Source organism: Eriocheir sinensis, chromosome 51 (assembly GCF_024679095.1).
Source record: "Eriocheir sinensis breed Jianghai 21 chromosome 51, ASM2467909v1, whole genome shotgun sequence".
Lineage (NCBI taxonomy): Eukaryota > Metazoa > Arthropoda > Malacostraca > Decapoda > Varunidae > Eriocheir > Eriocheir sinensis.
This window is the reverse complement of record NC_066559.1, coordinates 1,291,642-1,318,987: the sequence shown is the minus strand read 5'-3', so window position 1 is coordinate 1,318,987 and position 27,346 is coordinate 1,291,642. Positions and strand designations below refer to the sequence as shown.

Here is a 27,346-nt window from a genome sequence, read left to right as displayed (position 1 = left end):
TCTCTCTCTCTCAATCTGTCTTCAATGTGCTTCTTCACCGTAAGTTCAGTTCCAGTTTGTCTGTTCTCTCTCTCTCTCTCTTCCGCACCCAGTGACTTTAAATCGCCACCTCTTAACCATAAAAGTGTCACCACCAACACCACACACACACACACACACACACACACACACACACACACACACACACACACAAGTCATCCACTTACCCTTCATCAAGAGTTCGTTCAGCTTTCCACTTTGTATTCCATGTGATAATCTCTCTCTCTCTCTCTCTCTCGTATTATGGTATATCACGGTATCACTCTCCTTTTTCCTCTCATTTATCCTCTTCCTCCCTCCCCCCCTTCCCCCTTCCCTCCCCCCTCCTTCCCCTCCCTCATCTAAGCTTTATCCACCTGTTTTTCTCACCTCCACCTCCCTCACATCCTCCCCCCTCCATAATTCCCTTCCACCCACCCCCTGATCCTACTTCCACCCCCCACCCACCCCAGAACTTTCCCATCCACACGCTCTCCCTCTTCTTCCCTTCCACATCCCCTTCCTTTACCATCGTCAACTTCTTCTTCTTCTTCTTCTTTTTCTTCTTCTTCTTCTTCTTTTTCTCCCTCTTTTTTTTCTCCTCCTCCTCCTCCTCGTCCTCGTCCTCCTTTTCCTCCTCCTCCTCGTCTTCTTCCCTCTCATACTAAGCTCTCCCACAAGTCTTCCTGAATGGCCTTGTCTGGTATATCCGCATTCACACCACCAATACCAACACCCATACCACCTCTCCTCCTCCTCGTCCTGTCTATAGTTATGTCCCACTTTCTCTCTCTACCTCCCTTCTACCTTTTCTCTTTTCCTTCCCTTATTTCTCTCTCTCGCTCGCTCCCTTTCCCTCCTGCTGCGCCGTGGAATTTCATGTACCATAGCGAAATTTACTTTTTTTCTCTCTCTCTCTCTCTCGTGTAGTGTTTGTGTGTCGATCGTGTAAACTCAATTTCAAAGCGACATTCACAGGTGTGCATTAGAAAATACGCTTCTCTCTCTCTCTCAAACACACACATGCACACATATTTGACTTTAACAATGTGTACTTGACATCTACGGTCCACTGAGCACACACACACACACACACACACACACACACACACACACAAAGCGGGCGTTATGCAGATTATTTAGTGTGTCGATGTAGTAGTATAGGCGGTGTGGCCCTTCTCCTCCTCCTCCTCCTCCTCCTCCTCCTCCTCCTCCTTCTCCCCTCCCCTCCCCTTCTTCCCCCCTCTAGTCGCCACACAGTTTAAAGTTTTGTTTTATTCATTTACTGTGTCATGCGGGGAGAGGAAAGACCAACTCCGATAAAAAAGTTGAATGTGAAAAAGAAAAAAAAGGAAAATGGTCCGCCGCAAACAATTTCACACATGGAAGAGTTGCCGAAGGACTTTTGTTTAATTGATAAAAAAAAAATTCGGAAACACGGGAATATAACAATAACATACGGACTTATACTGATGGCAAAGGGGATGATAATGATGATGATAATGATGAGGATGATGATGATAGTGATAATAAGTGGGATGATGATGATGATGATAATGATGATAACAGTGATAAAAACAGAAAAACTACAAAAACAAAAAACTAAAACAACAACAACAACTACTACTACTACTACTATTACTACTACTACTATTCATCCACCCCATAGCACCACCGTATCCAAAGACATCCAAACTACAAAGCCAAGTAAAAGAAACAAAGAACGTAATATCTAATCAAAAAGAGTTGTTAATGTGTTTTGAGTCCTCTCTTTGCCGCCACACGAGAGGGTCCAGACGGCAGGGTACACACACACACACACACACACACACACACACACACACACACACACACACACACACACACACGAGGCTGACTAACCTAAGAAGTGAAACATACGAGAGGGCGAGGGGGGCGTGTCTGGCTGGTCCCCTCCCCTCCCTCCGCTCCCCTCTCCTCCCTCCCCTCCCCGCCCACGCCCCACTTCCTAACCTCGGAGGACGCGGTGTGGCTGAGGATCGGGCAAAGAGGCCACACCCACCCATGCCTCGCACCGGGGCGGGCAGTGTTATTGTGGCGGTGGTCTGGAGAGGTGTGCGTCGGTGTGCAGGGAGGAGAGTGTGTGTGACGGTGATGTTGTGTAATGTGTGTGTGGAGTCAGGTATGTGCGGCGTGGTGGAGTGCGTGTGTGTGCGTTGAGGTGATCATATAGTGTTGTGTGCGTGTGTGTAATTCATCTTCTTGTATCTTCCCGTATTCTCGAAACTATTTTAAAAGTTCACAAAGGAGATAAGTCAAGTTCTCATGGTTTTTTTTTATCCATGGTGCAGAAGCCTTGTCAAACTATCACTAGGCTCAAAAAACTACCCATGGAAATAATAACAACCTGCACGAAATCCTTATCAAATGTGTAGGTGTGAGCCCCGGAAGGTCTGACACGGTTCTCATAAGTGTTTTTTTTATCCATGGTGCAGAAGCCTTGTCAAACTATCACTAGGCTCAGAAAACTACCCATGGAAATAACAACAACCTGCAGGAAAACCTCATCAAACGTGTTGGTGTGAGCCCCGAAAGGTTTGACACGGTTCTCATAAGTGTTTTTCACATCCACGTTGCAGAAGTTTTGTCAAACCATCACCAGACTCACAAAACTACCTACGGAAATACCGACAACCTCTACGAAAGCCTTATCAAATGTGGTTATGTAAGCCCCCAAATGTTTGACAGAATAGGTCTTAGTGAGCTACAAACTCAGGTGCCTCGAGTGTGAAGGCCTTGAGTCTCACCCTTGGGGGCCGGGACACAGCCCTGACTGACGCCCGGCACCCATTCACCGGAGGGGCAAGGGCACGGATGAAAGGAGGCTGCCCATCCGTCTCTCTTCGTCCCTACAATCAAACTTAGGCCCTCTCCGCTGTGTGTGTGTGTGTGTGTGTGTGTGTGTGTGTGCGCACGTGAGGAGCATGGGGGTCAGCGCAGCGTGGCGGGGCGTGCAGGCGGCGGCGTCCAGGTGTGCAGCGTCTACCTGTCCCCTTGGTGCGCCCCGCGACGAGAAAGGCGCTCCAAGGCCGCCGCGTGGGGGTGGGCGGACCCCAAGGCGATACGGCAACCACAGGCACGCCCCGCTGACGGTACGTGGCCGGACCATGTTGCCCCGTGCACCATAGATGAGGGTAACCCACTGATTATGGTGCTGAGTGCTGACATTAGTGGTGGTGGTGGTGGTGGTGTAACAGCAGCGGTGGTTATAGTAGTAATAATATATAATAATTTAAGTAATAGTAGTAGTAGTAGTAGTAGTAGTAGTAGTAGTAGTAATGATAGTAATGATGATGATGATGATGATGATGATGATGATGATAATAATAATAATAATAATAATAATAATAATAATAATAATAATAATAATAATAATAATAATAATAATAATAATAATAATAATAATAAAAAGAAGAAGAAGAAGAAGAAGAAGAAAATAATAATAATAATAATAATAATAATAATAACAATAAGAGAAAGGAAAAGAAAAAAGAAAAAAAAGAAGAAAAGAAAAAGAATAAGGAAATAATAGAAATAAGAAAAAAAAAAAAGAATAAGAATAAGAACGGCCAGTACACTTTTCCTCCTCCCTCGCCAACAAGGCACAACCAAAGAGGCGGACACGCAGCGCGGACGAACACGAGCCACGAAACACAAGACGGACGACGTAAATGCTCTGGTTCCCGAGCCTTTCTCTGCCCCGCGCCCCGGGACATGTTTGGGTCATGTTCACATTCACAGTAGTAACCACGTTTGAAGATAAAGTCTAATTTATATATTTTTTTTAACCACAAAGCCGACCACAGCTGGCGGGTGTGAACAAAATTAACTAAAAAAAAAGCCTTTAATTCAGTGCATAAAATGTGAATACTAATTCGTTAAGTTATTCTAATTTATTCACAAAAAATGTAAACAGTAAAGTCAGCACACAGCCAATCTTTTTTTGCACATTCTGAAATTCCAACTTGCACCCCCTGGGATTGCGGGGACCCCAGACTGAGACCCCCGGAGAAAGATAACGTAAAGCAGCAAAACGATACAAAAAAAAAACTAGAGAAAGTCTGGGTAAAAAAACATGAAATAAGAAACAAGAGAGAAAGGCGACTTGAAGTAACACAACACTGGATCAGAAACCAACACGAGAAAGATGACGTAAAGCAGCAAAACGATACAAAAAAAAAAAACTAGAGAAAGTCTGGGTAAAAAAACATGAAATAAGAAACAAGAAAGAAAGGCGACTTGAAGTAACACAACACGAGATCAGAAACCAACACGAGAAAGATAACGTAAAGCAGCAAAACGATACAAAAAAAACTAGAGAAAGTCTGGGTAACAAAACATGAAATAAGAAACAAGAGAGAAAGGCGACTTGAAGTAACACAACACGAGATCAGAAACCAACACGAGAAAGATGGCGCAAAATAATACAAGTTATCCGGGACCAGACTCACAAAAGGCTCCCCTCCCCCCACCCCACCCCCCCACCCCCCGCCCGCCTTCCTTCCTTCCTTCCTTCCTTCCTCCTTGCCCGGTTGCAGGAATGAATACAAAGCTACAAGAGGGAGAAAGACTGGAATCCCGGAGGCTGGCTGGCTTCCCCTCGCCCCTCCACCCACACCCCGTCTTCCTGGCCGCCCCTCGTACAATAAAGCATGACGGGCATTCTAACACGATCAAAGGCTGCATAGCATGACCTTTCAAAGTAACGGCGGGGGAAAGTATTATAGCTGGCGGCGCTTTGGTTCTTTTTGTTTTCGGTGGTGGTGGTAGTAGTAGTAGAAGTAGTAGTAGTAACAGCAGCAATAGTAGTACGTAGTAGACTATAAGTGGTAACAGGTTTAGTGAATGAAATTTTAGCACTACTACTACTACTACTACTACTGCTACTGCTACTACTACTACTACTGCTTTTTTTTTAATAAATGATACCTCCACCCATGTTCAGTTAGTTTCTCACACACAATCAATCATCCCTGTAATCTTGGAGGTCATTGGAATGAAGGAAAGTTGAAAAAAGGAAAACAAATGCAGAGAGAGAGAGAGAGAGAGAGAGAGAGAGAGAGAGAGAGAGAGAGAGAGAGAGAGAGAGAGAGAGAGAGAGAGAGAGAGAGAGAGAGAGAGAGAGAGAGAGAGAGAGACAAGGAAGATGAGGAAGAACGAAGAAAGGAAGGAAGGTCAGGATGGAATGAAGGGAAAGAGGGAGAGAAAATAAAAAAGAATGGAAGGAGAGAGAGAGAGAGAGATAGAGAGGAAGGAAGGAAGGAAGGGAGGGAGAAAGGAAGGAAGGAGAAAAGAAAGGAATGAATTAAGGAAGGAGGGAAGGAAAGAAGAAAGAAGGGAAGAAAAGGAGGCGAAAAGAAAAGAGAGGAAAGGAAGGAAGAAGGGAAGAAAAGGAGAAGAGGAAAGGAATGTTTAAAAAAGGATAAAAAGAATAAGGGAAGAGTAAAAAATGGTGTATGAAGGAAAGAGAAAGAAAGGAGGAAGAAAGAACGAAAGGAAGAAAACAAGAGTAGGAGGAAGGGACTCGGATAAAACAAATAGTTATGTCGTGTTAGATAAAGAAAAAAAATACAAACAAATATTGGATTTTCTTCTTTTTTGGTAAACTATATTGATGTAAGAAACGAGGGAACGAAGGAAGGAGAAGAGGAAGGAGGGAAGGAGAGAAGGAAGAAAGAGGGGACGAAGGAAGAAGAGGAAGGAGGGAAGGAAGGAAGAAGAGGAAGGAGGAAGGGAAGGAAGGAAGAAAGAGGGGACGAAGAAAGGAGAAAAGGAAGGAGGGAAGGAAAAAAATAAGAAAAGGAGAGATGATGGAAGAAGATGAAGGGCGGAAGGAAGGAAAAGAAAAGAAGGAGGGAAGGAAAGAAGGAAGAAGGAAAGGATGAAGGGAGAAGGAGGGGAAAGAGGGAAAGAAGAGGGGAAGGAATGGAGGTTGGAGAGAGGGAGAGAAGGAAGGGAGGAAGAGGAAAGGAAGGAGGAAGGAAGGAAGGAAGGAGGCAAAAGAAGCATAAATATGTCGCCTATGATAAAACAGATAAAAAATATATAAGGTCTTACAAATATTGGGAAAAATGGAGCAAAATATACTGCACCAAAGTTATGTTATTATTATCTCTCTCTCTCTCTCTCTCTCTCTCTCTCTCTCCTTTTTCTCATTTTCTCTCCTTTTTTCTCATTTTCTCTCCTTTTTTCTCATTTTCTCTCCTTTTTTCTCCTTTTTTCTCATTTTCTCTCCTTTTTTCTCCTTTTTTCTCCATTTTTCTCTTTTTTTCTCCCCTTTGCTCCCCTTTACCTATCACCCTTACACCCCTTTACTCCTCCTCTTCATCCCATTTTTCTCCCTCACACACTCCCCTGTTACATTCCTCTTCCTCCCCTTCATGCCCTCTTCCCCATCCTCCTCTTCTCCTCAACCCCCTCCCTACACCCTCTCACCATCCCTTTGTCCCCCTTTCCTTCTTCCTTCTCCTCCTCTTATACCTATTCTCCAGCCTACCTACCCCTTTACACCAATCCCCTACCCATACCCTTCTCCTATTTCCCCTCCCTTTTCCTCCTTGTAACCTCATACAGTCCTGACCTTCCCTTTTCCTTTTCTGCCCTTTCCACACCTCACACACTTACACACCTGTTCTCCTTCTCTGTCTCTTCTTACCTGTCTTTCCTTACCTATCCTCTTCTCTCCTCTTTCTACTTCCCTCTCCGACACTTAAGGGAAAATGAGGAAGGGAAAAGGAAAGGGAAGGGAAGGGGATGGTGATGGAGGGGAAAGGGAGAGGAAGGGAAGAGGATAGGGATGGGGAGAAGATAGTGACGGAAAACAGAATCCTAATTGACATTCTTTTGCGTAGGTAAGAGAGAGAGAGAGAGAGAGAGAGAGAGAGAGAGAGAGAGAGAGAGAGAGAGAGAGAGAGAGAGAGAGAGAGAGAGAGAGAGAGAGAGAGAGAGAGAGAGAGAGAGAGAGAGAGAGAGAGAGAGAGAGAGAGAGAGAGAGAGAGAGAGAGAGAGAGAGAGAGAGAGAGAGAGAGAGAGAGAGAGAGAGAGAGAGAGAGAGAGAGAGAGAGAGAGAGAGAGAGAGAGAGAGAGAGAGAGAGAGAGAGAGAGAGAGAGAGAGAGAGAGAGAGAGAGAGAGAGAGAGAGAGAGAGATTCTTATGGGTTAATCCCTCTGTAGTTGCATTGAATATCTGGATTCTAGTGGGTTGTCTGTTAACTCTGGTTAGACTTAAGTCTGTAATGGTCTGGTTATTCACATTTGTCCACACTCTCAGGGGGACCAGGGAGGAGAGAGAGTTAAGAGAGAGAGAGAGAGAGAGAGAGAGAGAGAGAGAGAGAGAGAGAGAGAGAGAGAGAGAGAGAGAGAGAGAGAGAGAGAGAGAGAGAGAGAGAGAGAGAGAGAGAGAGAGAGAGAGAGAAAGAGAGAGAGAGAATGTGTGTGTGTGTGTGTGTGTGTGTGTGTGTGTGTGTGTGTGTGTGAATGTAAAGAGTAAAAAAAGAGAAAGGAAAGACAGATAGATTTGAGAGAAAGAGAAGGGAAAGAGATATAGAAGAGAAGGGAAATGGAAAGAGATAAAAGATGAGAAAGATAAGTATAAAAAGAGAAGGGAAAGAGATACAGAAGAGAAGGGAAATGGAAAGAGATAAAAGATGAGAAAGATAAGTATAAAAAGAGAAGGGGAAGAGATATAGAAGAGAAGGGAAATGGAAAGAGGTAAAAGATGAGAAAGACAAGTATAAAAAGAGAAGGGAAAGAGATACAGAAGAGAAGTGAAATGAAAGAGATAAAAGATGAGAAAGATAAGTATAAAAAGAGAAGGGGAAGAGATATAGAAGAGAAGGGAAATGGAAAGAGATAAAAGATGAGAAAGACAAGTATAAAAAGAGAAGGGAAAGAGATATAGAAGAGAAGGGAAATGGAAAGAGATAAAAGATGAGAAAGATAAGTATAAAAAGAGAAGGGAAAGAGATATAGAAGAGAAGGGAAATGGAAAGAGATAAAAGATGAGACAGAGATTTGAGAGAAAGAGAAGGGAAAGAGATATAGAAGAGAAGGGAAATGGAAAGAGATAAAAGATGAGAAAGATAAGTATAAAAAGAGAAGGGAAAGAGATATAGAAGAGAAGGGAAATGGAAAGAGATAAAAGATGAGAAAGACAAGTATAAAAAGAGAAGGGAAAGATATGGAGAAGGTAAAAAGAAACAGATGGGAGAGAAAGGAAAAAATAATACATGGAAGTAGAAGAAAAGAGCCAAAAAAACAGATGTGGCAGCAGAATGTGACCTGGCAATTAGAGACGAGAAACAATTACGGGAGAGTAAACCCAAGCCGCCCACTAATTACGACAGACGGCCCATCCTTCGCCGCTGTGCCCATCTCCGTTTCTTTCCTTCACTAGAGCCTTTACTGAGTGCCTGGATGCCCTTGGATGCAGAAAAAGTAAACAGGGCATTTCAAAACACGTCCCATTGTATACTTTCAAATTACACTTCGCATACCGCCAGCTTTAACTCTATTTTTTTTCTTCGGGTTTACAAGGCGAATATAAACCCAGGTAACACCTCAAAATACGTTCTATACTTTGACTGTACGCTTCATCTTCGCTCCTCGGTTTTGAAAGGCGAATATAAACCTTTGTAAATAGCATCAGAGGAGGAGAGATAACGCCATGGGTACGTGTATAAGAAAGCATAGGTATAGTGTCAAAGGAGGAGGGATATGCTATGGGCTGATATTATAACAAAACATAGGTAAAGGTTAGGTAAGGCTAAGTAAGGTAAGGTAAGGTAAGGGTAGGGTACGGTAGGGTAAGGTAAGGTAAGGAAAGGTTGGGGGCATACGCTATAGCTGTGCAGTTGTTGTTGTTGTTGTTGTTGTTGTTGTTTAGGTGCTGCCGACAGCGCCGGTAGACTTTCTTGAGGGGCCGCTTAGACGACCCCAGCCCGTTAGTGACGCAGGCGAATTTTTTTTATAGTCGCTGCCGTGATATATGACAGAACACAGATAGCCAGTGTCAGAAGAGGAGAGATAGGCCGGTATATAAGAAACCGCAGAGGGAGGAGAGAAGGAGAGGAGAAGGAAGAGAAGGAGGAAAGGAGGAGAAGAGGAGAGATACGCATTGCCAGAAACATAAGAAAACACAGCAAGTATTACAGACAAATAAAAAGAGTGGTTTACTATCACTAAACACTTTGCTAATTTAACACACAGGTGGATATATTAAGACCCAATAAACAATAGACGTTCTCCGCGGATATTAAAGAAGCACAGCACAGCGTTTGAACAGTGCTACACAAAGCAGAATAAAAAAGACAGCACCCTGGGTTTATGGTACCCTTGTAAATCCGAGGAAACGAATTGTGTTGTGAAAACTTACAATGGAAACGTATTTTAGGATGTTTTGCATTTTTTCGGCACTCAAAGGCATTCAGGCACTTATAATGAATGGCCTCAGTGAAGTAATAGACGGAGATAACCACTGTGGCAACAACAACACTTAGATAATTTAAGTAGAACACAAGCAGGATTCGTTACAAGGGCACATTCCAAAGCCCCTAAATCTGTCTCTGTAAATCAGTCGAAAAACAAAAGCCAGTAACAATCAAGAAAAAAAACAATAACAAAGTAAAAAAAAAGAAAGACGACAAAATATAACGCAGTGCAGGAAGAAGACATTTCAAGCTTCATGAATATAAAATCGGGTAAAATACGCAACGAGGAGAAGAAGGAAGAAGTCAAAATAGAGTGAAGTGGAGAAGAAGAAAACATTGCAACTTAGCGAAACAGAAATTGGGGAAAAAAATATAACGAGCAAAAGAGGATAGAAGACAAAACTGTAATTAAGGTAAAATGAAAAAAATAAACTTGAAACTTGGTGAAGGAGAAAGAAAAGGTAAAACAAGACTAATAAAGAGGGAAAATACACAACGAGGAGAAGAAGGAAGAAGTTAAAAGAAGAAACAGAAATTGGGGGAAAAAATATAACGAGCAAAAGAGGATAGAAGACAAAACTGTAATTAAGGTAAAATGAAAAAAATAAACTTGAAACTTGGTGAAGGAGAAAGAAGAGGTAAAACAAGACTAATAAAGAGGAAAAATACACAACGAGGAGAAGAGGGAAGAAGTCTAAAGAAGAAAACATTGCAACTTAGCGAAACAGAAAAAAACAGAAAAAGGGAAAAAAAAATAAATTAATAAGGTAGAATGAAAAAAAAAATTGACTTGAACGGAGGAAGAACAGGAGAGGTAAGACCAATAAAGAAGTAAAATACATAACGAGAAGGGAGAAGAAGAAAGAAGAAAAAAAAGAAAAAGACCAAGAAAAAAAAAAAAGAAATAAACAAAACTGTTATTAAGGTAGAATGAAAAAAATAAACTTGAAACTTGGTGAAGGAGAAAGAAGAGGTAAAACAAGACCAATAAAGAAGTAAAATACACAACGAGGAGAAGAAGGAAGAAGTTAAAAGAAGAAAACATTGCAACTTAGCGAAACAGAAATTGGGAAAAGAAATATAAAACAAAACTGTAATTAAGGTAGAATGAAAAAAATAAACTTGAAACTTGGTGAAGGAGAAAGAAGAGGTAAAACAATACCAATAAAGAGGTAGAGAAAAAAGGAATAAAGCACCGTTAAAACAAAGCATAAAGTCACTAAAACATGACCCACGACATCTCCATCGCCGCTGCTGCAATAAATCACGAGAAAAAACTTGGGCAATAAAGCACACACGCAAAACAGAGCAAACAGTTATCATGGCGGCATCGGCACAGAGGCGCAACCCACGAGGCCAGCACCACCTTCGTCCCTCTGGTCCGGCGTTCTGAAAATTTTCCTCACTGGTAAAATGATAAAGTTTGGGGTATAAGCTGCGCCTGCCCTCGGTGCTCATATCCGTCACATTGGCCCTTGACCCTGTGGCTGTTAGTAGCGCAACCCACGAGGCCAGCACCACCTTCGTCCCTCTGGTCCGGCGTTCTGAAAATTTTCCTCACTGGTAAAAATATAAAGTTTGGGGTATAAGCTGCGCCTGCCCTCGGTGCTCATATCCGTCACATTGGCCCTTGACCCTGTAGATAAAGTTTCCTCGGTGCTCATATCCGTCACATTGGCCCTTGACCCTGTGGCTGTTAGTAAACCACAACCCCGGAACACAAGACAGGTATGAAATCCGGGTTGCCTCAGTCGTACCTTCCCCTGGTTTCCTTAGGTACCCATTTATCGACCAACCTGAATGGGAGGACTGCGAGCCGGCTGCCTGTCCGGGTTTTGAGCTCAACCGGAATGGAGGATGAGAAGCTGAGTGGACTCCGCGCCGGGATTTCCATTCAGGCCCGCGGATTGGTAGCTGTATAGGCGTGTTGACTAGATCACCACGGAGGCGATCCGGTTGTAATTTCAAGTAGTCATCGTACCCCACCAGTCACCATGGAGCCTCTCAGCAGTACAAAGACCCAAGTATTCCCCGCCGACTGCCATTCACTTGCATATTTGTACAGAAGGGGCGGCAAGGTGAGTGTCTTGATAGTGGCGTGTGACCTATAACCATGATCTGCCGAGTCTCCCCGAAAAGTATTGAAAGTACTGTCTATATGGTCTTTCGCCTGTCTTCCCACGGATTCGAACTATGAGACTGACTTCGCAAGATATGAACAACGACTGTCTCATACGATGTGCTGAAATGCGTAAAGCAACTCTGAACTAAATCTGACCTTTTTTTTTTGGGGGGGGGGGGGAGGGAGGGGGGGGGAGCATTTCCTTCTATTTTCTTCGTAAGAGCAGAGCAGCATGTAGCGGGAGGTGGGGGTTGTTGTTGTTGTTGTTGTTGTTGTTGTTGTTGTTGTTGATGTTGTTGTTGTTTTTCGCTATCCCTTGATCTGCCTCCTCTCGCCATAAAAAGAAAAGTCCACACAAAGTTTCACGGGCCAGGGCAGGCGAACTGTTATTGGCCCGTCGAGGAGGCAAATACAGTAGCAGTCCGGACCAACGATGCCAAATTGTCCTACTCTGCTTCCTTTGTTTGCCGATTTCCGACCCAAAAACTGCCTCCTCGATCCCAATAGCTGCCTTCATATATAGTTATCGTCAAGTTAATTATTGGTGTTATTTTTTGCAATAGCTATGGCTCAGAAACCGGTAAATACGAGGCTCTGAGTACGATAATTTGACAACGTTGGTCTGGGTAGTAACCATAGTCTCTTTTCCCTCTCTCTCTCTCTCTCTCTCTCTCTTTTTAGGGGAAGCCGAATCTAAAGAGACGACTCAAGTATATTATAATTATCCACGGCTTATGAAGAAAAGCGAATTACACAATCCTACCTGCCGCCGACCCTGTAGAAGAGGCGAAATGAATATGAACCGAGACAAGAAATACAACGTTGTTCAAAGGGGTAACTCCGGTATATTATTTATTTTTTCTTGCAACGAATTACTGGAAGAGAATTACATACACACTTCCCTACCATTTACCTTATGGAGGAGGGATATCAAGTAGGAATACAGGCAGCGGACCCGGCGTTATATTTCTCTCTCTGGAAGGGGAAGGCAAATTCTAAGGGTCACTGGGATATTTTTTTTTCCCTTTCCGCGGGTTACTTAAAGAATAACTGTGTCAAGCAATATGCCAGTAAGCTTACAGAGGAGGGAAAATTAATAAGGAAGGAATACAGGCAGGGGACCCTTCGTTACTTCCCTTGTTTGAAAGGGAAGCCAAATTCTGAGGGTAGCTGGAATATTTTTTTTTTTTTTATCAGCGGGTTATTAAGAATAGTTGTATGAACCTACGTACCATTAACCTTATAGAAGAGGTAAATAAAGCTATAATAAAGAGAGCGGCCACGGCGTTATTTCCCTCGTTTGAAAGGGAAGGCAAAAAAGTCTTAGGGTAGCGAATATTTTTTTCTCTCAGCGGGTTACTTTAAAAAAATAACCGTATAAACTTGCATGTTGACATAATTAACTCTTCAAAGGAGGCAAAGACAATAAGGATCAGGGCAGCAACCAAGATATTATTTCTCCCTTTTCATTTCTTTCGGCGAGTTACTTAAAAAAAATATAAAAACTTGCATACTGACACGCACTCGGCAAAGGAAGCAAATACAATAAGAATCAGGGCAGCAACCGAGCGATTATTTCTCTCTTTTCAACGGAACGCCAAATCCAACGAGGCAGCTCCAGTGTATTATTATTACTGCGAATATTAAACTTTTCAGCGTGTTTGCGATGTTGCAGCGCACGTCTGTCTGTCTGTCTGTCTGTCTGGCCCCGACGGCTAGCTTGTTCCCCTCCCTAACGACCTCGTTGCCGGAGAAATAGTGCATATTGTGTTTTTCAAAGAGTGGAAACGGCTTCAGCCCGCGAGGGAATAAACGGAGGAAGGGAAAAAAAGAAAGGAAACGCTGCTCCACCAAAGCGAAAAAAAAAATCACTTGAACATAAGCAAAAATAAAGGATGATTTTGTCTAGGCTCAAGGTAACGAGAGAAGAAATGGAAGGGTAAAAAGACGGACGAGTAAATGATGCTATACACGAAAGAAAAAAAATAGCACTTGAATGTAAACAAAAATAAAGGATAATTTGGTCGAGACTCAAAGAAACGAGATAATGAACGAAGGAAAAAGGTGGACGAGTAAATGATGCAATACACAAACAGGAAAAAAAAATAAGTGCACTAAAACGTAGAAAGAAATAGAGGATGATTTAGTCTAAAGTGAAACCAAATTGTTGAGTCCGTTTTGGCGTTGGCTCCCGTGGGTCAATTTCACCCCTCTGCTATGCCACAGAGACCCAACACCTATTTTTTTACTCTCATATGTTACCTATAGCTTACACATGAGAGGAAGAGATAGGTGTTGAGACTGTGGCAGAGCAGAGGGGAGGAAAGGACCCGCGGGAGCCAACGCCAGACCGGCCTCGACATATTTGGAAGACTATAGGGCCAAGGTAACGAAGAAGTGAAATCATTGGAAGAAGAAAGAGACGGAGGAGTAAATAAGGCAAAACACAAACGGGGGAAAAAAAAGGTGCACTGAAACGTTACCAAAAAAAAAAAAGGGGGTAATTTAGTCTACGCTCAAGGTAAAGAAAGTATATAGAAAAAAACGAAAAAAAAAGAAAATCACTAAAGCGTTTCCAAAATATAGGATAATTTAGTTCAGGTTCAAAGTAAAGAGAAAATATATAGAAGAAAAAAAAACTATAAATTCATGCTACACACAAACGGGGAAAAAATATACTCTAAAACTAAACTCCAAAAATGAAGGATAATTTAGTCTACCCTCAAGATAAAGCGATAATAAATAAAAGGAAATAAAAGGACGATAAATTCATGCAACACACAAATAAAAAAAGAAGGAAAAGTACTAAAACGTGACCAAAAATAAAGGATATGTAATTTATTCCAGCCACGAGGTAACGAGAGAATGAATGTCAAATAAATAGGACAATAAATTTATGCAACACACACACACACACACACACACACACACACACACACACACACACACACACACACATGGAAAGAAAAGAAGAACACTGAAACCGAACCAAAAATAAAGGATGATTTAGCAACGATAGAATAAACGGGGAAAAAATATGACCCCTAAAACCTAACCAAAAATAGAGGGTGATTTAGTCCAGGCACGAGCTAACGAAAGAAATGGAAGAAAGAAAGAAAGAAAGAAAGAAAGAAAACGAGGGACGGGTAAATGTTTCTGCACTAAAGATAAATAAAAAAAAAGAGCCCTACAGGTAACCCCCCAAAAACATCGGATAATTCACTCCAGGTATGAGCAAACTTGATCCTCCTGAAATTTCTCAACGTCACTGCAGATTTATTAAAAAAAAATAACATACGCAAATAACAGCAAAATACAAAATATATATTACAAACAAACATTGAAATCGATGTAAAAAGCTACTACGGTTCTTCCTCACAGTAGTTCTTCTTCTGCAAAATGCTAAATCTGGTACCGAAAGGAATGACTAGTACAAAAATGGAGCGACAGAAAAGGGATAATGTAATGGTCCTTCTGCCTGGTCCTAAATTTCAGCCAATCGGTACCAAATTTTGGGGCAAATTCCCATGCTATTTTCTGGATAGAGAGATGCCCAAAGTTGATGAAATGGCATGATAGCAATCTGTAACAGGTAGCTTTTTGGTAGGTGTCATCCTTTAAACATAGCGAAGTGATGAAAGTTCGGGGTCCGATTTTTCCTAGTACTAGACGGGAAACCTATTATAATTTGGGTATCTCTCTATCCAAAAAACAGCATAGGAATTTGCTCCGCCATTTGATACCGACTTCGACCCTCGCTCATGGACTATAATGTATGCAAAGGAAAAGCTGAGAAAGAAAGAGAGAAAGAAAGAAAAAAGAAAGAGAAAAGGAAACACAAAGAGAAAGAGAAGTTACGAAATTCAGTCTGTATAAGAGATCATTTTAGTCCACATTGAGTTTAGTGAAGAAGAGAAAGAAAAAGATGCAAGTTAACAGAGCAAATCAAACCTGGTCAATCTTTCCCAGTCAACATCTCCATTACTCTGAGTCTTCCGAGCGAGGAACAAACAAACAAAAGAGGAGAGAGATAAGCTTTTGTGGCCTTAATATTCCGTGTGTCAGCGCTCCCATTAATACCAATCGGCGGAATGAGAGAAAAAGAAATTCGATAAGTCCGTGGGCTCAGTGTTCTCAATCCCCATCCTCATTACGATCTGCCAGGCGGAGTGAAGAACTGAGGGCGAGGTGAGGGAAAGATAATTGAAGTGAGGTAAGAAAAGTGTTGCTGAGATGAGGATAATATAAGAGAAGCGGAAAAGAAAAGATGGTAAAATATATCGAAGAAGCAGAGTAGAAGGGAAGGAAATAGAGCAAAGTATAATGGAGAAGATGGGAATATATATAACGAAGGGAAGATGGCAAAATATATAATGGAGAAAATCAAAATATAGTGAAAGGACGAAGAAATGAACGCAAAATAAAATGAAGGGTCAAAAAACAAAACAGGATATTGATCACGAGGAAAAGACTAAGAAAGCAAAGTTCGGAGCAGCCAATTGAGGGAGGAACCGAGAATGAACATACGTAACAAAGTCCAAGGAAGAAAATAAAAGTACACAGCGAAGTCAGATGAAAGAGTAAAAAAATCAAACGGGAAAAATAAAAAAAAATAAAAAGAAAAACAGACGCGTGAAAACGGAATATCAACAAAAATAACTACAACTACAATGTCCAATGAAAAATAATATCAGTCAGATGAGGAATGGAAAAAAAAGATAACGAGGTGTGACGTGTAAAAACGGATAAAAGGACAAAGAAAGATAAAACAAAGAGAAATGGAAAAAAATATGTGTGAGTAAAGGAAAGAAAGGCGAGAAGATAACGAAGTGAAATGTTGAAATTAAATAAGACTTGAACAAAGAATAACAGACCAAAGAAATAAATAAAAAATTGAAACAGAGCAAAGGATGATGAACTAAGTCAAATAAAAATATATATGGAACTAGAAAGGAAAATGAGGAAAATGACCAAACATACCGAAATCAAACGAGAGTCGAATGAATTATAGACAGAAAAAAAAACAAATATAGATAAATTAGAGAAAATATACCGAATTCCATTGAAGACAGGTATGTAACAAAACAGCCTCAAAATTACTAAACCAAAGCCCACCTAAGACAAGGCAATATCCCAGCCGCCTCAAAACTACCAAGCCAAAGCGAGCTCGACAAGAATGATTATAACAAAATGGCCCAAAAAAATGTTAAACCAAGAACAGTGAAGACAAACAAGACAACGCATATACAAACTGTGAAAACAAGGGAGACAAAGAATAATCATAAACAGCCTCAAAAATATTATACCAAAGCCCACAGTAAACAAGAAAATAACCACACGACTTCCAAATTGTTAAACCAAATCCAAGCGAAGACACGACCATCTCCCAATCGACTCCAGACATACTGAACCAAAGCACAAGAAGAATAAGAAGAATAAGAATGAAAATAAATATAACCATACAGCTCAGAACCACCAAACCCAACCCCTCTGAAGACAAGACTCCATCCTCGCCGCCTCCACCCCGTGAATCTCCCGTCCATATCAGCCCCTCGATTAAGCAGCGGCCCGGGGCGATGTTTCTCCCGAAGGAACAGATTTAATTTTGCCAGACCCGCCCGCTGAGATTTGTTGTACGGGCGAGGAGGCGAGGGAGGGTTCGCGAGGGGAGGAAAAGGAAAGGATGAAGGGAAAGAGGGTGAGTATAGTGGATGAAGGAGGATGTGGAAGAAAGGAGATTGGAGAGAATAAAGAAGATAATAACGTAGAAGGAGCAAAAAGGGAGAAGATTATGAAGGAAATGAGGAAGGGAGGAAGAGGAGAAAGGGAAAGAGGGTAGTGGACGAAGGAGGAAATGGGAGGAAGGAGACTGGTAGAGAAAGAGTAAAGGAAAGAAGGAAGAGAAACGAAGGAAACAGGGTAGCATAAAGGGAATAGAGATGGGAGGAATAAATATAGAAGACAAAAGAAGAGAGAGAAGTGGATGAAAAGAATAAGGAGAAAGGGAATTGAAAGATAGCAGTAACGCAAAGTAAAGAAACAAATGGTGGAATGGAGTAAACAAAAACAAAAAAAAGCAGATGAAAAATAAAAGGAAAAGGAAATAGAAAAAAGTAAACGATGAAATGAAAGAGAAAGAAATTACGAAAAGGAGAATGGAGAAGAAAGTGGAGGAGAAGGGAATAGACGAAAGAGAAATGAGAGAAAACATGGAAGGAGGGAGAAGAGAAGAGGGAGGGAGTGGAGAATAGCCTTGGGGAGGGGAGAGCAATGAGTGAGGGGAAGGGAGGGGAAGGGAGGGGAGGCAAAATGGGTTCAGTGAGCGGGAGGTTGTTTTCTGGAGGTAAGGAGGCAGCCAATCCCCTTCCTTGCTCCCCCAAATTAGCTTTCGTCTCCCCTCCTCCCCGTTCCTCCCCTCCCCACCCCTCCCTCCCTCCCTGCATAGCCCACAAACCTTATCAGCAAGCCCGCCCGCAGCCAGCCAGCCACCCAGCCTCTCTCTCTCTCTCTCTCTCTCTCTCTCTCTTTTCCGCCCCGCCACCCCCGTCCCGCCTGCTAGTGACCCCAAAAGCAATATTTCTTATCAGGGAAAGTGAGGTTAGCCCCTTCCTGTCTTGCCGCCCACACACACGCACGCACACACGCCCACGCACACACACACACACACACACACACATACGTTCTCCCTCCGTACACCTTGCCTTGAAATTCTCTCCCTTCTCTTCTTACCTAGCCTCGTCATTACCTAATCTCCCACTCACACACACTTCCTCCTCTCTTCTTCCCTTAATCTTCTTCCCCTCCCCTCTCCCCCTACCCCTCCCGCGCACCTTTTCCTCTCCCTACAAAAGTCACTCTTCCTCCCTTCACCTTCACCTCATTAATCCCCGTTTCTCTTTCCCTTTCCTTTTCTTCCTTCCTTCATCTTTCCATTCCCTCTTCCCCAGTTACATTGCTTCCCCATTATCTTCCGTCTCTCTCTCTCTCTCTCTCTCTCTCTCTCTCTCTCTCTCTCTCTCTCTCTCTCTCTCTCTCTCTCACCTCCTATAGTATCTCCCCTTTCCCCTTCCTCCCTCCTGTCCCTTCCTCTCCCCTTCTCCCCTTCCTCGCCATCTCCCTCTCCCCGCGTTTTACTGCCTACAATCTCCCCTCTTTCCCAAACGCTTCCTCCCCAACTTTCTCTACTCCCATCACCTTCGTCCCCTCCTATCTTTTATTACGTCACTTCCTCCCCTCCCCCTCCTCTTCCTTCCCTTCATCTTCCTCTCCCCATCTTTTACCTCCCTTCTCCTCGCTCCCACGCAGTTCTTACTCCATTTCCACCCCACTTTTACTTCTCCCTACTTCCTTGTACCTTTCCTAAGACAAATTTAACCTCCCCCCCACTCCCACACCCTCCTCCCTCACCTTCCCCTCTTCCCAAAACTCCTGTTCTCCATCACCTCATTCTCACCTCCCCTCTTTAAAATTTCTCTCTCTCCCCTCCTTGCCCTCCCTCACCACCGTCTCCCCCTTCTCCCCCTTTCCAGACACCCCAAACCACTTACCTTCTCCTTCCTCCTCCCCAAAACTGCCTTCCATTCTCCCTTTCCCTCCCCTTCTTTTCCTCACGTATACATCATCTCCCCCTCCCCTTCCTCTTCCCTCCTACCATCCCCCTCCCCTCCCCCTGGCTGCGTTACACTCCCCCCCCCCCCTCCATCCCTTCGTACCCTTCCCTGCCTTTCTCAACCCCACCCATCCCTCCTAACCCTCCCCCATGCCTGTCTAACGCCCCCCCTCTCTCCCCTGTTTGCCTCATGCCTCCCCCGCGCACATACTCAGCCACTCCGAATTTTGCTCAAGAACGCACTTTGCATTTTCCTCACTCATATATTTTTTCTCTCTTTCTCCATCACGTACAGACATCCTTCCCTCCTTCCCTCCCTCTCTCTCCCTCCTTTCCTCCGTCTCTCCCTTCCTCCCTCCCTCCCTTCTTTCATTCGCCGTCCCTTCCTTTCTTCATCCTTTCTTTCCGTCTGTCTGTCTGCCTTCCTTCATTCCTTCCTTCCTTCCTTGTCCACCTTCTCTTATTCCTCCTTATGATCCCTTCTCTCTCTCTCTCTCTCTCTCTCTCTCTCTCTCTCTCTCTCTCTCTCTCTCTCTCTCTCTCTCTCTCTCTCTCTCTCTCTCTCTCTCTCTCTCTCTCTCTCTCTCTCTCTCTCTCTCTCTCTCTCTCTCTCTCTCTCTCTCTCTCTCTCTCTCTCAACTTTCCTCTCATATTTTGTTTTTACTCTTGATCGCGGTCAGCTTTCCTTCCTTCCTTCCTTCCATTCTTCCTTCCTTTCTTCCTTCATTCCTTCCTTCCTTCCTTCCTTCCACCCTTCTTTCCATCCTTTACGTCCTTCCATCCTTCCTCTCTTCAGTCTTTCCTTCCTTCCTTCTTTCTTTCCTGTACGTCCTACCTTCCTTCCTTTAACTTCTTCCTTCCTTCTCTCTTTCCTTTCTTCCTTCCTTCCTTTCTTCTCCTTCACGTCCTCAAGTTACTCCATCTTCATCTTCCTCCTCCTCCCTTCTCCCCCCCTCTCCTCGCCCCACCTCACTCTACTTCATCACAATCAAAACAACCTCCTCTACCATTCCTGCGCTTTCCTTCTTCTTCTTCCTCCTCCTCCTCCTCCTCCTCCTTCACCACCTCCTCTCATCTCTTGTCTTTCTTCTTTCTGTCACTTCCACCTCCTCCTTCACTTAATCCACCTTTTTGTGTCTCCCTTCTTCCTCATATCTCCACTTACTCCTCCTCCTCCTCCTCCTCCTCCTCCATCTTCATCACCGCCTCCTTCACCCTCTCCATCTTTCTTACGTTTTCCTTCTTTCTGTCATCTCCACCTCCTCTACCTCCTCCTCCTCCTCCTCCATCTCCTCTTTCCCCGTCTTGTGTTTTCATTCTTCTTCTTATCTTCACCTCCTCCTCCTCCTCCTCCTCCAAATCCTCCACCTTTTCTGTCTCTTCCTTCTTTCTCTCACCTCCACTTATTTTCCACCACCTCCTCCTCCTCCTCCTCCTTCTTCACCGTCTCCTCCACCATTCCTGCCTCTTCCTTCTTCCTGTCACCTCCACCTCCTCCTTCACCACCACCAACCTCTTCATCCTTCCACCACCTCCACCACCTCCACCACCTCTCTCTCGCTCTCTCAAGTCTCACTCCCACTCATTCTTCACTTCATCACTTCATTACCTCTCCCCTTCTCCCTCCCTCTCTCTCTCTCTCCCTCTCTCTCTCTATTGAAAACATTGAAAACACTCTTAAAGCACATTGGCGATTTGTGAGGTAAAAAAAATTAAGATGGGGATTGACACGGTTCTCTCTCTCTCTCTCTCTCTCTCTCTCTCTCTCTCTCTCTCTCTCTCTCTCTCTCTCTCTCTCTCTCTCTCTCTCTCTCTCTCTCTCTCTCTCTCAAAACCAGATATAAAGAAACGGCTTTCCCTCCAGACTTAAACGGACTTATGAAAACCGGAGGAAAAAAAAATATCAAGGAAAAAAAAAAGAACTTCGGCGTCGGGTAAATATATAAGGATCGAAGGAAGGGAGGAAGCGTGGGAAAAAAAATACCAGCCTGGGAAAATATGAAAATTAGAGGAAAAAATAAAGACTTCATGAATAAGCCAGACGGCGTTGCATGATGGAGGAGAGGATAAGAGGATAAGAAGAGGAGGAGGAGGAGGAGGAGGAGGAGGAGGAGGAGGCGCAGATGGCTGATAAAGAAATGAAATGAGGAAGAAGAATGTTGGAAGCCATGATGAGAGGAAAGTGAGGAGGAAAATATTATGAGAGAGAGAGAGAGAGAGAGAGAGAGAGAGAGAGAGAGAGAGAGATGGGGGGTAGGGGGTTAATAGATCAGAGAATATGAGGGACGCATGAGAGAGAGAGAGAGAGGGAGAGAAGGAAAGGAAGGAGAGGAGGAAGGAAGGGAGAGAAGGAGAAGGAGGAGGAAGAGGAAAGCCGAGGGGAAGATGCGGTGATATTGGTAATGGATGTTTAATGGTGGTGGTGGCGGTGTTGTTGTTGGTGGTGGTGGTGATGTTGATGTTAGTGGCAGCGGTGGTGATGGTGGTGGTGGTGGTGATGAAAATGGGTGTACTTATGGTGACGGTGATGGTGAGGGCGAGGATGGTGATAACGGTGATAGTGAGAGGGATGGTGGTGATGGGAATGGGGAAGGTGATGGTGGTGATGGTGGTGTTGGCGATGATGATGGTGATGACTATGGTGATGGTGAGGACACTGATGGGGATAGTGGTAATGATAGTGATGGCGATAGTGATTTTGATGGTGGGGATGATGATACTAATGATGGTGATGGTAGTGATGATGGTGGTGGTGGTGGTGATAGTGGTGATGATGATGGTGACGGTGAAAAATAAAAAAAATAATAAACTTCCTAGAATCAATTAAATTTCATCGCTTAACAAACACAATTTCAGTTTGGGGAATTAAAAAAAAATATACAGAAAAAAATACCCCGGCCTTACTTTAAAGTGCTGCTTCGCTGACAGTTCCCGGGAAAAAAACTAAATTCCCGCCCCTCATTTAATTAGTCCGCGTAATTAGATCGAGGCCGAATTATTCTTTGCGCTAAATTGAAAAATGTGATATTGAGTATTTTCTTGGAACTCTCCATGAAAAAATAATTAGCGATTCTATCTAATTCTCTGGCCCAGCACACACACACACACACACACACACACACACACACACACACACACACACACGCGACAGATAGACATAGATAGATTAGATAGATAGATATAGATAGATAGATAGACAAAGCTAGATATATTGATAGATAGATAGAGACAGACAGACAGAAAGAAATACAGAAGCAGAGATAATTAAACCAAACTGAAACAGACAGACAGACACGGACATACAGAAAAAAGGGAAGGTAATCAGAGAGCTTCAAACACTACGTACAGACAAACACACAGACAGAAAGTAGGACAGAAAGACAGACAGACAGAGAAAACTTACACCAAACCGAGACACCCAGACAGATAAAGAGAAAGAAGTATTCCAATCAGAAAGTTTAAAACACTACACAGACACACAGACATAAAACTAACTTAGACCGACTAAAACACAGACAAAACAAAAGAGAAGGAAGGCAGAGAGAGCTAAACACACAGCACAGACAGACATAAAAGTAACTACGATTAACTACAACAAAGATAAAAATAAAACAGGAAGGAGTTGTAGTCAGGGAGAGCTTAAAACACTGGGTACGTTAATCTTGACGGCCCAACATAATCACGTAATGGAGTTGCCTCGGAGATACATTACGTTAGCTTACCGCTCATTAGGAGGCAACGCGCGCTGTTATCTGATATGTATGGTATATAAAACTACATCTGGTATTGCTATCATCATCTCTACCACCACCACCACTACAACCTCCACAACCATTACCCCCTACAATACCACTACTACTACCTCTGTTCACCACCACCACCATATCATCACCATCATCACTGTCACTACCTCCATTATCATCACATTCACCACCTATACAATACCATTCCAGTATCGTCATTACTGTCATCACCACCACCTTCAACACCATTTTCCTATCATCATCATCATCATCACCAAACCACTCCACTATCACCTCCCCACTACCCTTATCACCTTTCACTGAACACCATTATCATCATCACCTACACCATCACTACCTTCAACACCATTCCACTATTATCATCACCACCTACACCACCACTCTGATATCACCATTCCCCTATCCTCATCACCAACAACACCACTCCAATATTATATCCATTTCATCACCATTATTTGCAACACCATCATCATCACCACTACTGCTACCTCCACTATCATCACCACCAACACCACTCCGCAATCACCATTCCTCTATTCTCATCCCCTATAACACCACTACAATATTACACCACCTTCATCACCATCACCACTACTGCTACTTCCACTATCATCACCACCAACACCACTCCGCTATCACCATTCCTCTATTCTCATCCCTTATAACACCACTACAATATTACACCACCTTCATCACCATCACCTACAACACCACTCCATTAACCTCATCCCCTTCACCACCACCACCTGCACTATAACTCCACTATGACATCACTACCATAATCACCTAAAACACCACTCCATTATCCTTATCACTTTCAACACCACCACCTCCAACTCCATTCCACTATCGTATCACCTTCAATACCACCACCATTTCCAACACCACTTCACTATCATATCCCCTGCAACACCACCATCTCCAACCAACACCAACACCACCACCTCTAACCCTTCAACACCGTGTCTATGCACCACCACTTTCTGGGTCATTACCTCAAACACCCCTACCGTCCCACCACCATCACCACCACCACCACCACCACCAGTACACATGTCACCGCTATCGCTACCACCTCCACCTGAGCACTGCAAATACCTGTCATTAGCATTATCGGGTATTAAATGAGGTTATAAAACACGTCAGCTCAATTACCCTTCCCCTCCTCTCTCTCCCCTCTCGTCCTTCCTCCCTCCCGCTCTCCTTGCCTTCCCGTCTCCCTCTCCCTTCCCTCTGCCGGCGCCCGTCCCTTCCTCCCTCAATTTCCTTCCTACCGCCTCTTCCATTCTCCCTCCCTTCCTTTCCTACCTCCATTCCCTTTCTCCCTGCTCTTCCCTTCCTCCCTCAGTTCCTTTTCTCCCCTGTCTTCCCTTCCTCCACCCTTTCCCCTTCCTCTCTCAATTCCATTTCCTTCCTCTTCTCTTAATGTCCTTCCTTTTCCCTTCATTTCCTTCCTCTTCCCTTCCCTTCCCTTCCTCACCCCTCCTCCTTTCCTCCTTTCCTTCTTTCCTCCTCTTCTAATTACTCCTCTCCCCTTCCTCCCTCCCTCCCTCCCTTCCCTTCCCTTCCGTTCCTACCTCCATTTCCTTCCCTTCCCTTCCTCTCTCCAATCCTCCCTCCCTTCCCTTCCTCCCGCCATTTCCTTCCCTTCCTTTCCTTTCTCCAATCCTTCCTCCCTCCGTTCCCTTCCTTCATTCTCTTTCCTCTCCCCTCTTTCCTTCCCTTCCCTTTCTTTCCTTCCTCTTCCATTTCCTCCCCCCCCCCCCTCTCCTATTCCCTTCCTCCCCCCCCCCCCCCTTTCCTTCCCTTCGCCGCTGTAGCAGTGTAAAGCGAGCGGGCAGGTCGGGCTGATAACACTTCCTTTTATCTAATCTCTTATCTACCGGCGAAGACTTGCGTGTTTTGTTAGGCTTGGCGCTGCGACATGACCGCCGCTCACCTCACCTTCCCCGGTCACGTGTCTTTATTACTTTCATACACGTTTCTTTGTACTGCTTTATTCTTTCTTTTACTCGTATTTATTTATTTATTTACTTATTTGTTTTTTTTTTCTTTGACTTACTTAAACATCTTTCTTTCGCTTCTTTCTCGCTTTTCTTCTGTCTCTGGGAGTTACTGTTTTGATCTGCGTTTGTTTGTTAGTTCTTATATTATTCACGACAGGATTTCTTCAGCCAGTTATTGTTTGTCGATTCCTATATTATTCACTACAGTATTTCTCCACCAGTTCATAATTGTCGATTCTTACGTTATTCACTATAGTATTTCTCCACCATTTATCACTTTCCTGTACAGTGTTTCTTTACCACTCATATTCCTCCGTGGACCATTTCTGTACCACTAACACTTTTCTGTGCAGTGTTCCTTTACTACTTATTACACTTTTCATCGCCCTCTTTTCTATGTTTTCTTTTTCCTTAACCACCAATTGTTGATCATGCTATTCTACACAATATATGTTTTTTTTCTTTTATAATTTTGTACTAGATTTATTTGCATTATTTGTTTTACACACACACACACACACACACACACACACACACACACACACACACACACACACACACACACACACATTATAAGTACATACATACCTAGAGACAAAAAAGAGATAAGACAAACTCTATCAAAGCGGAATGTAAAAAGTATATGACTCACTCCATCCACTTGTCATTCCTTTCAATTGTTCTTTTGTTGTCTTCCTCCATCCATCCATCCATCCATCCATACATACATACGTACACCAGTCTACCTGTGTGTACATATATAATTACAATGACATAGAATAAAGAAGTAGTTTGTATACGACTTACTCAGACATCATTTTCTTTTACAGTTCTCTCTCTCTCTCTCTCTCTCTTCCTAATCACCTTCAATATAGATCCCACACTAATTTCGAGCCTCCTCCACTAGACTCAAAGATACCACATGGACCCTGCAGAACGTCTCCACCGCACCCACACCACCACCACCACTGTAACTCTCATCCGTACTTTTGCCATCGTCATCAATCATCCCCACCGGTACTTTTGTCTCTGGGAACATTGGTCCAGTTTTACAGTCCAATACAGCAAGTTTCTAAGCTTTCCAACGGAACACAAAATACGACGAAAATTCCTTGTAGCTCTAGAGTTTGACGTCGGTATATAAGGAAGGAGAATTTTTTAAGAAACCACACAGGAAATCTCTTTATTAGTCTCTGGTGTTGAGTCAAAATAACGGATCATTGTGGAGACTATAGTTTGATTTGGACGCCTTGTGGTGTACACTTTACGTTCTTATGTTCTTATATTATTACCACGATCTTCAATGAACACCACTGAGTGCCATTTGGGATGTTTTTCACTGTGTTAATACAATTTCTCTAATATAATAAATTACCACCCTCTGTTTATTCCACTATCACCATCATGCTAAGGTTTTCATCATTATCATTATCATTATCACCAACACCACCATCACCATCAATAACATCATCATAGAAATCACCATCCACACACCTCGTCATTGTCACGGGACCTTACACAAGCATCGTTCATTGCACTATCGACATTACTGGTTGTCATCATTATCATCATCATCATCACTGCACTCATTCTCCCAGGCTATTATACTATCATCGTTAACTATCGTCATTGTAGGCTCTCATCATCATTATCATCATTATGGCCATTATCCTGCCCTCGCTACTTCCACTGGTTCTCATTATCACCATCATTATTGCAGTCATTTTCACAAGTCATTTCAATCACGGCAGGTCTTCTTATCATCACTATCTATCACTATCATGGGTCTGCTCGTTATTTCGTGGCCTTCACCATCCGTTAATGTGAAATAGTAGCATATTATTAAATTCAGGGAAGTAGGCTTTGGTGCGCTTTAGTAGAAATACGAGTTTTTTTTTTTGTGGAGAAAGAAAGAAGTCTGAGCAACGGAGAAGGTGAAGAGGAGGAGGAGGAGGAGGAGGAAGAACATACAAACATGAAAAAAAAAATAGATAAAATAAAATAATGTGAAGGAATTTGTGGAATAATTAAAAACGGACCTGATAAAACGAGTACTTCACTGTAAATATCTATGTTTTAGTACGATAACAGGATAATAATTAACGCTGGGATTTTATTTTCTTAAACATTTGTCGCGACCTCAAGAGTGGGAACACGGGTTATATAACAGAGCCCCTCCATTCCCTGCCCTTCCTTTCCTCTCTCCAATCCTCCCTCGATCCCTCCGTTCCCTTCCATCATTATCATTCCTCCCCACTCTTTCCTTCCCTTCCTTTCCTCCATTTCCTTCCCTTCCTTTCCCCTCTCCAATCCTCCCTTGATCCCTCCGTTCCCTTCCTTCATTATCATTTCTCCCCACTC

The 27,346-nt window shown here is 43.2% G+C and overlaps 1 protein-coding gene and 2 long non-coding RNA genes across 7 annotated transcripts in view; 2 read left to right on the top strand and 1 right to left on the bottom strand.

Moving 5' to 3' along the window:
- LOC126982492 (leucine-rich repeat neuronal protein 1-like) overlaps positions 1-27,346 on the top strand; it is a 65,070-nt gene that overhangs the window by 20,926 nt on the left and 16,798 nt on the right. The window contains exon 1 of one of the 3 annotated variants that reach the window (XM_050834554.1): positions 2,147-2,179. The exons of 1 other annotated variant lie outside the window; for it this stretch is intronic. In XM_050834554.1, coding sequence (XP_050690511.1) covers positions 2,162-2,179 — 18 coding nt within the window. In that variant the 5' untranslated portion in view covers positions 2,147-2,161. Of the gene's footprint in view, positions 1-2,146; positions 2,180-2,966; positions 3,150-27,346 lie in introns of those variants that run through there. One more of the 3 variants, XM_050834552.1, reaches the window with a different exon arrangement.
- LOC126982493 (uncharacterized) lies at positions 7,537-10,657 on the top strand. Of its 3 annotated transcripts, none has more exons than XR_007735199.1 (3): positions 7,537-7,766; positions 7,979-10,122; positions 10,458-10,657. It is a non-coding gene; the product is annotated as an uncharacterized LOC126982493 (long non-coding RNA). The 3 variants fall into 3 exon arrangements; XR_007735200.1 differs by having other exon boundaries at positions 7,908-10,122; XR_007735198.1 differs by having other exon boundaries at positions 7,837-10,122.
- LOC126982495 (uncharacterized) lies at positions 22,310-26,878 on the bottom strand. Its single transcript, XR_007735202.1, has 2 exons — positions 23,667-26,878; positions 22,310-23,553 (listed from the first exon to the last, which is right to left on the bottom strand). It is a non-coding gene; the product is annotated as an uncharacterized LOC126982495 (long non-coding RNA).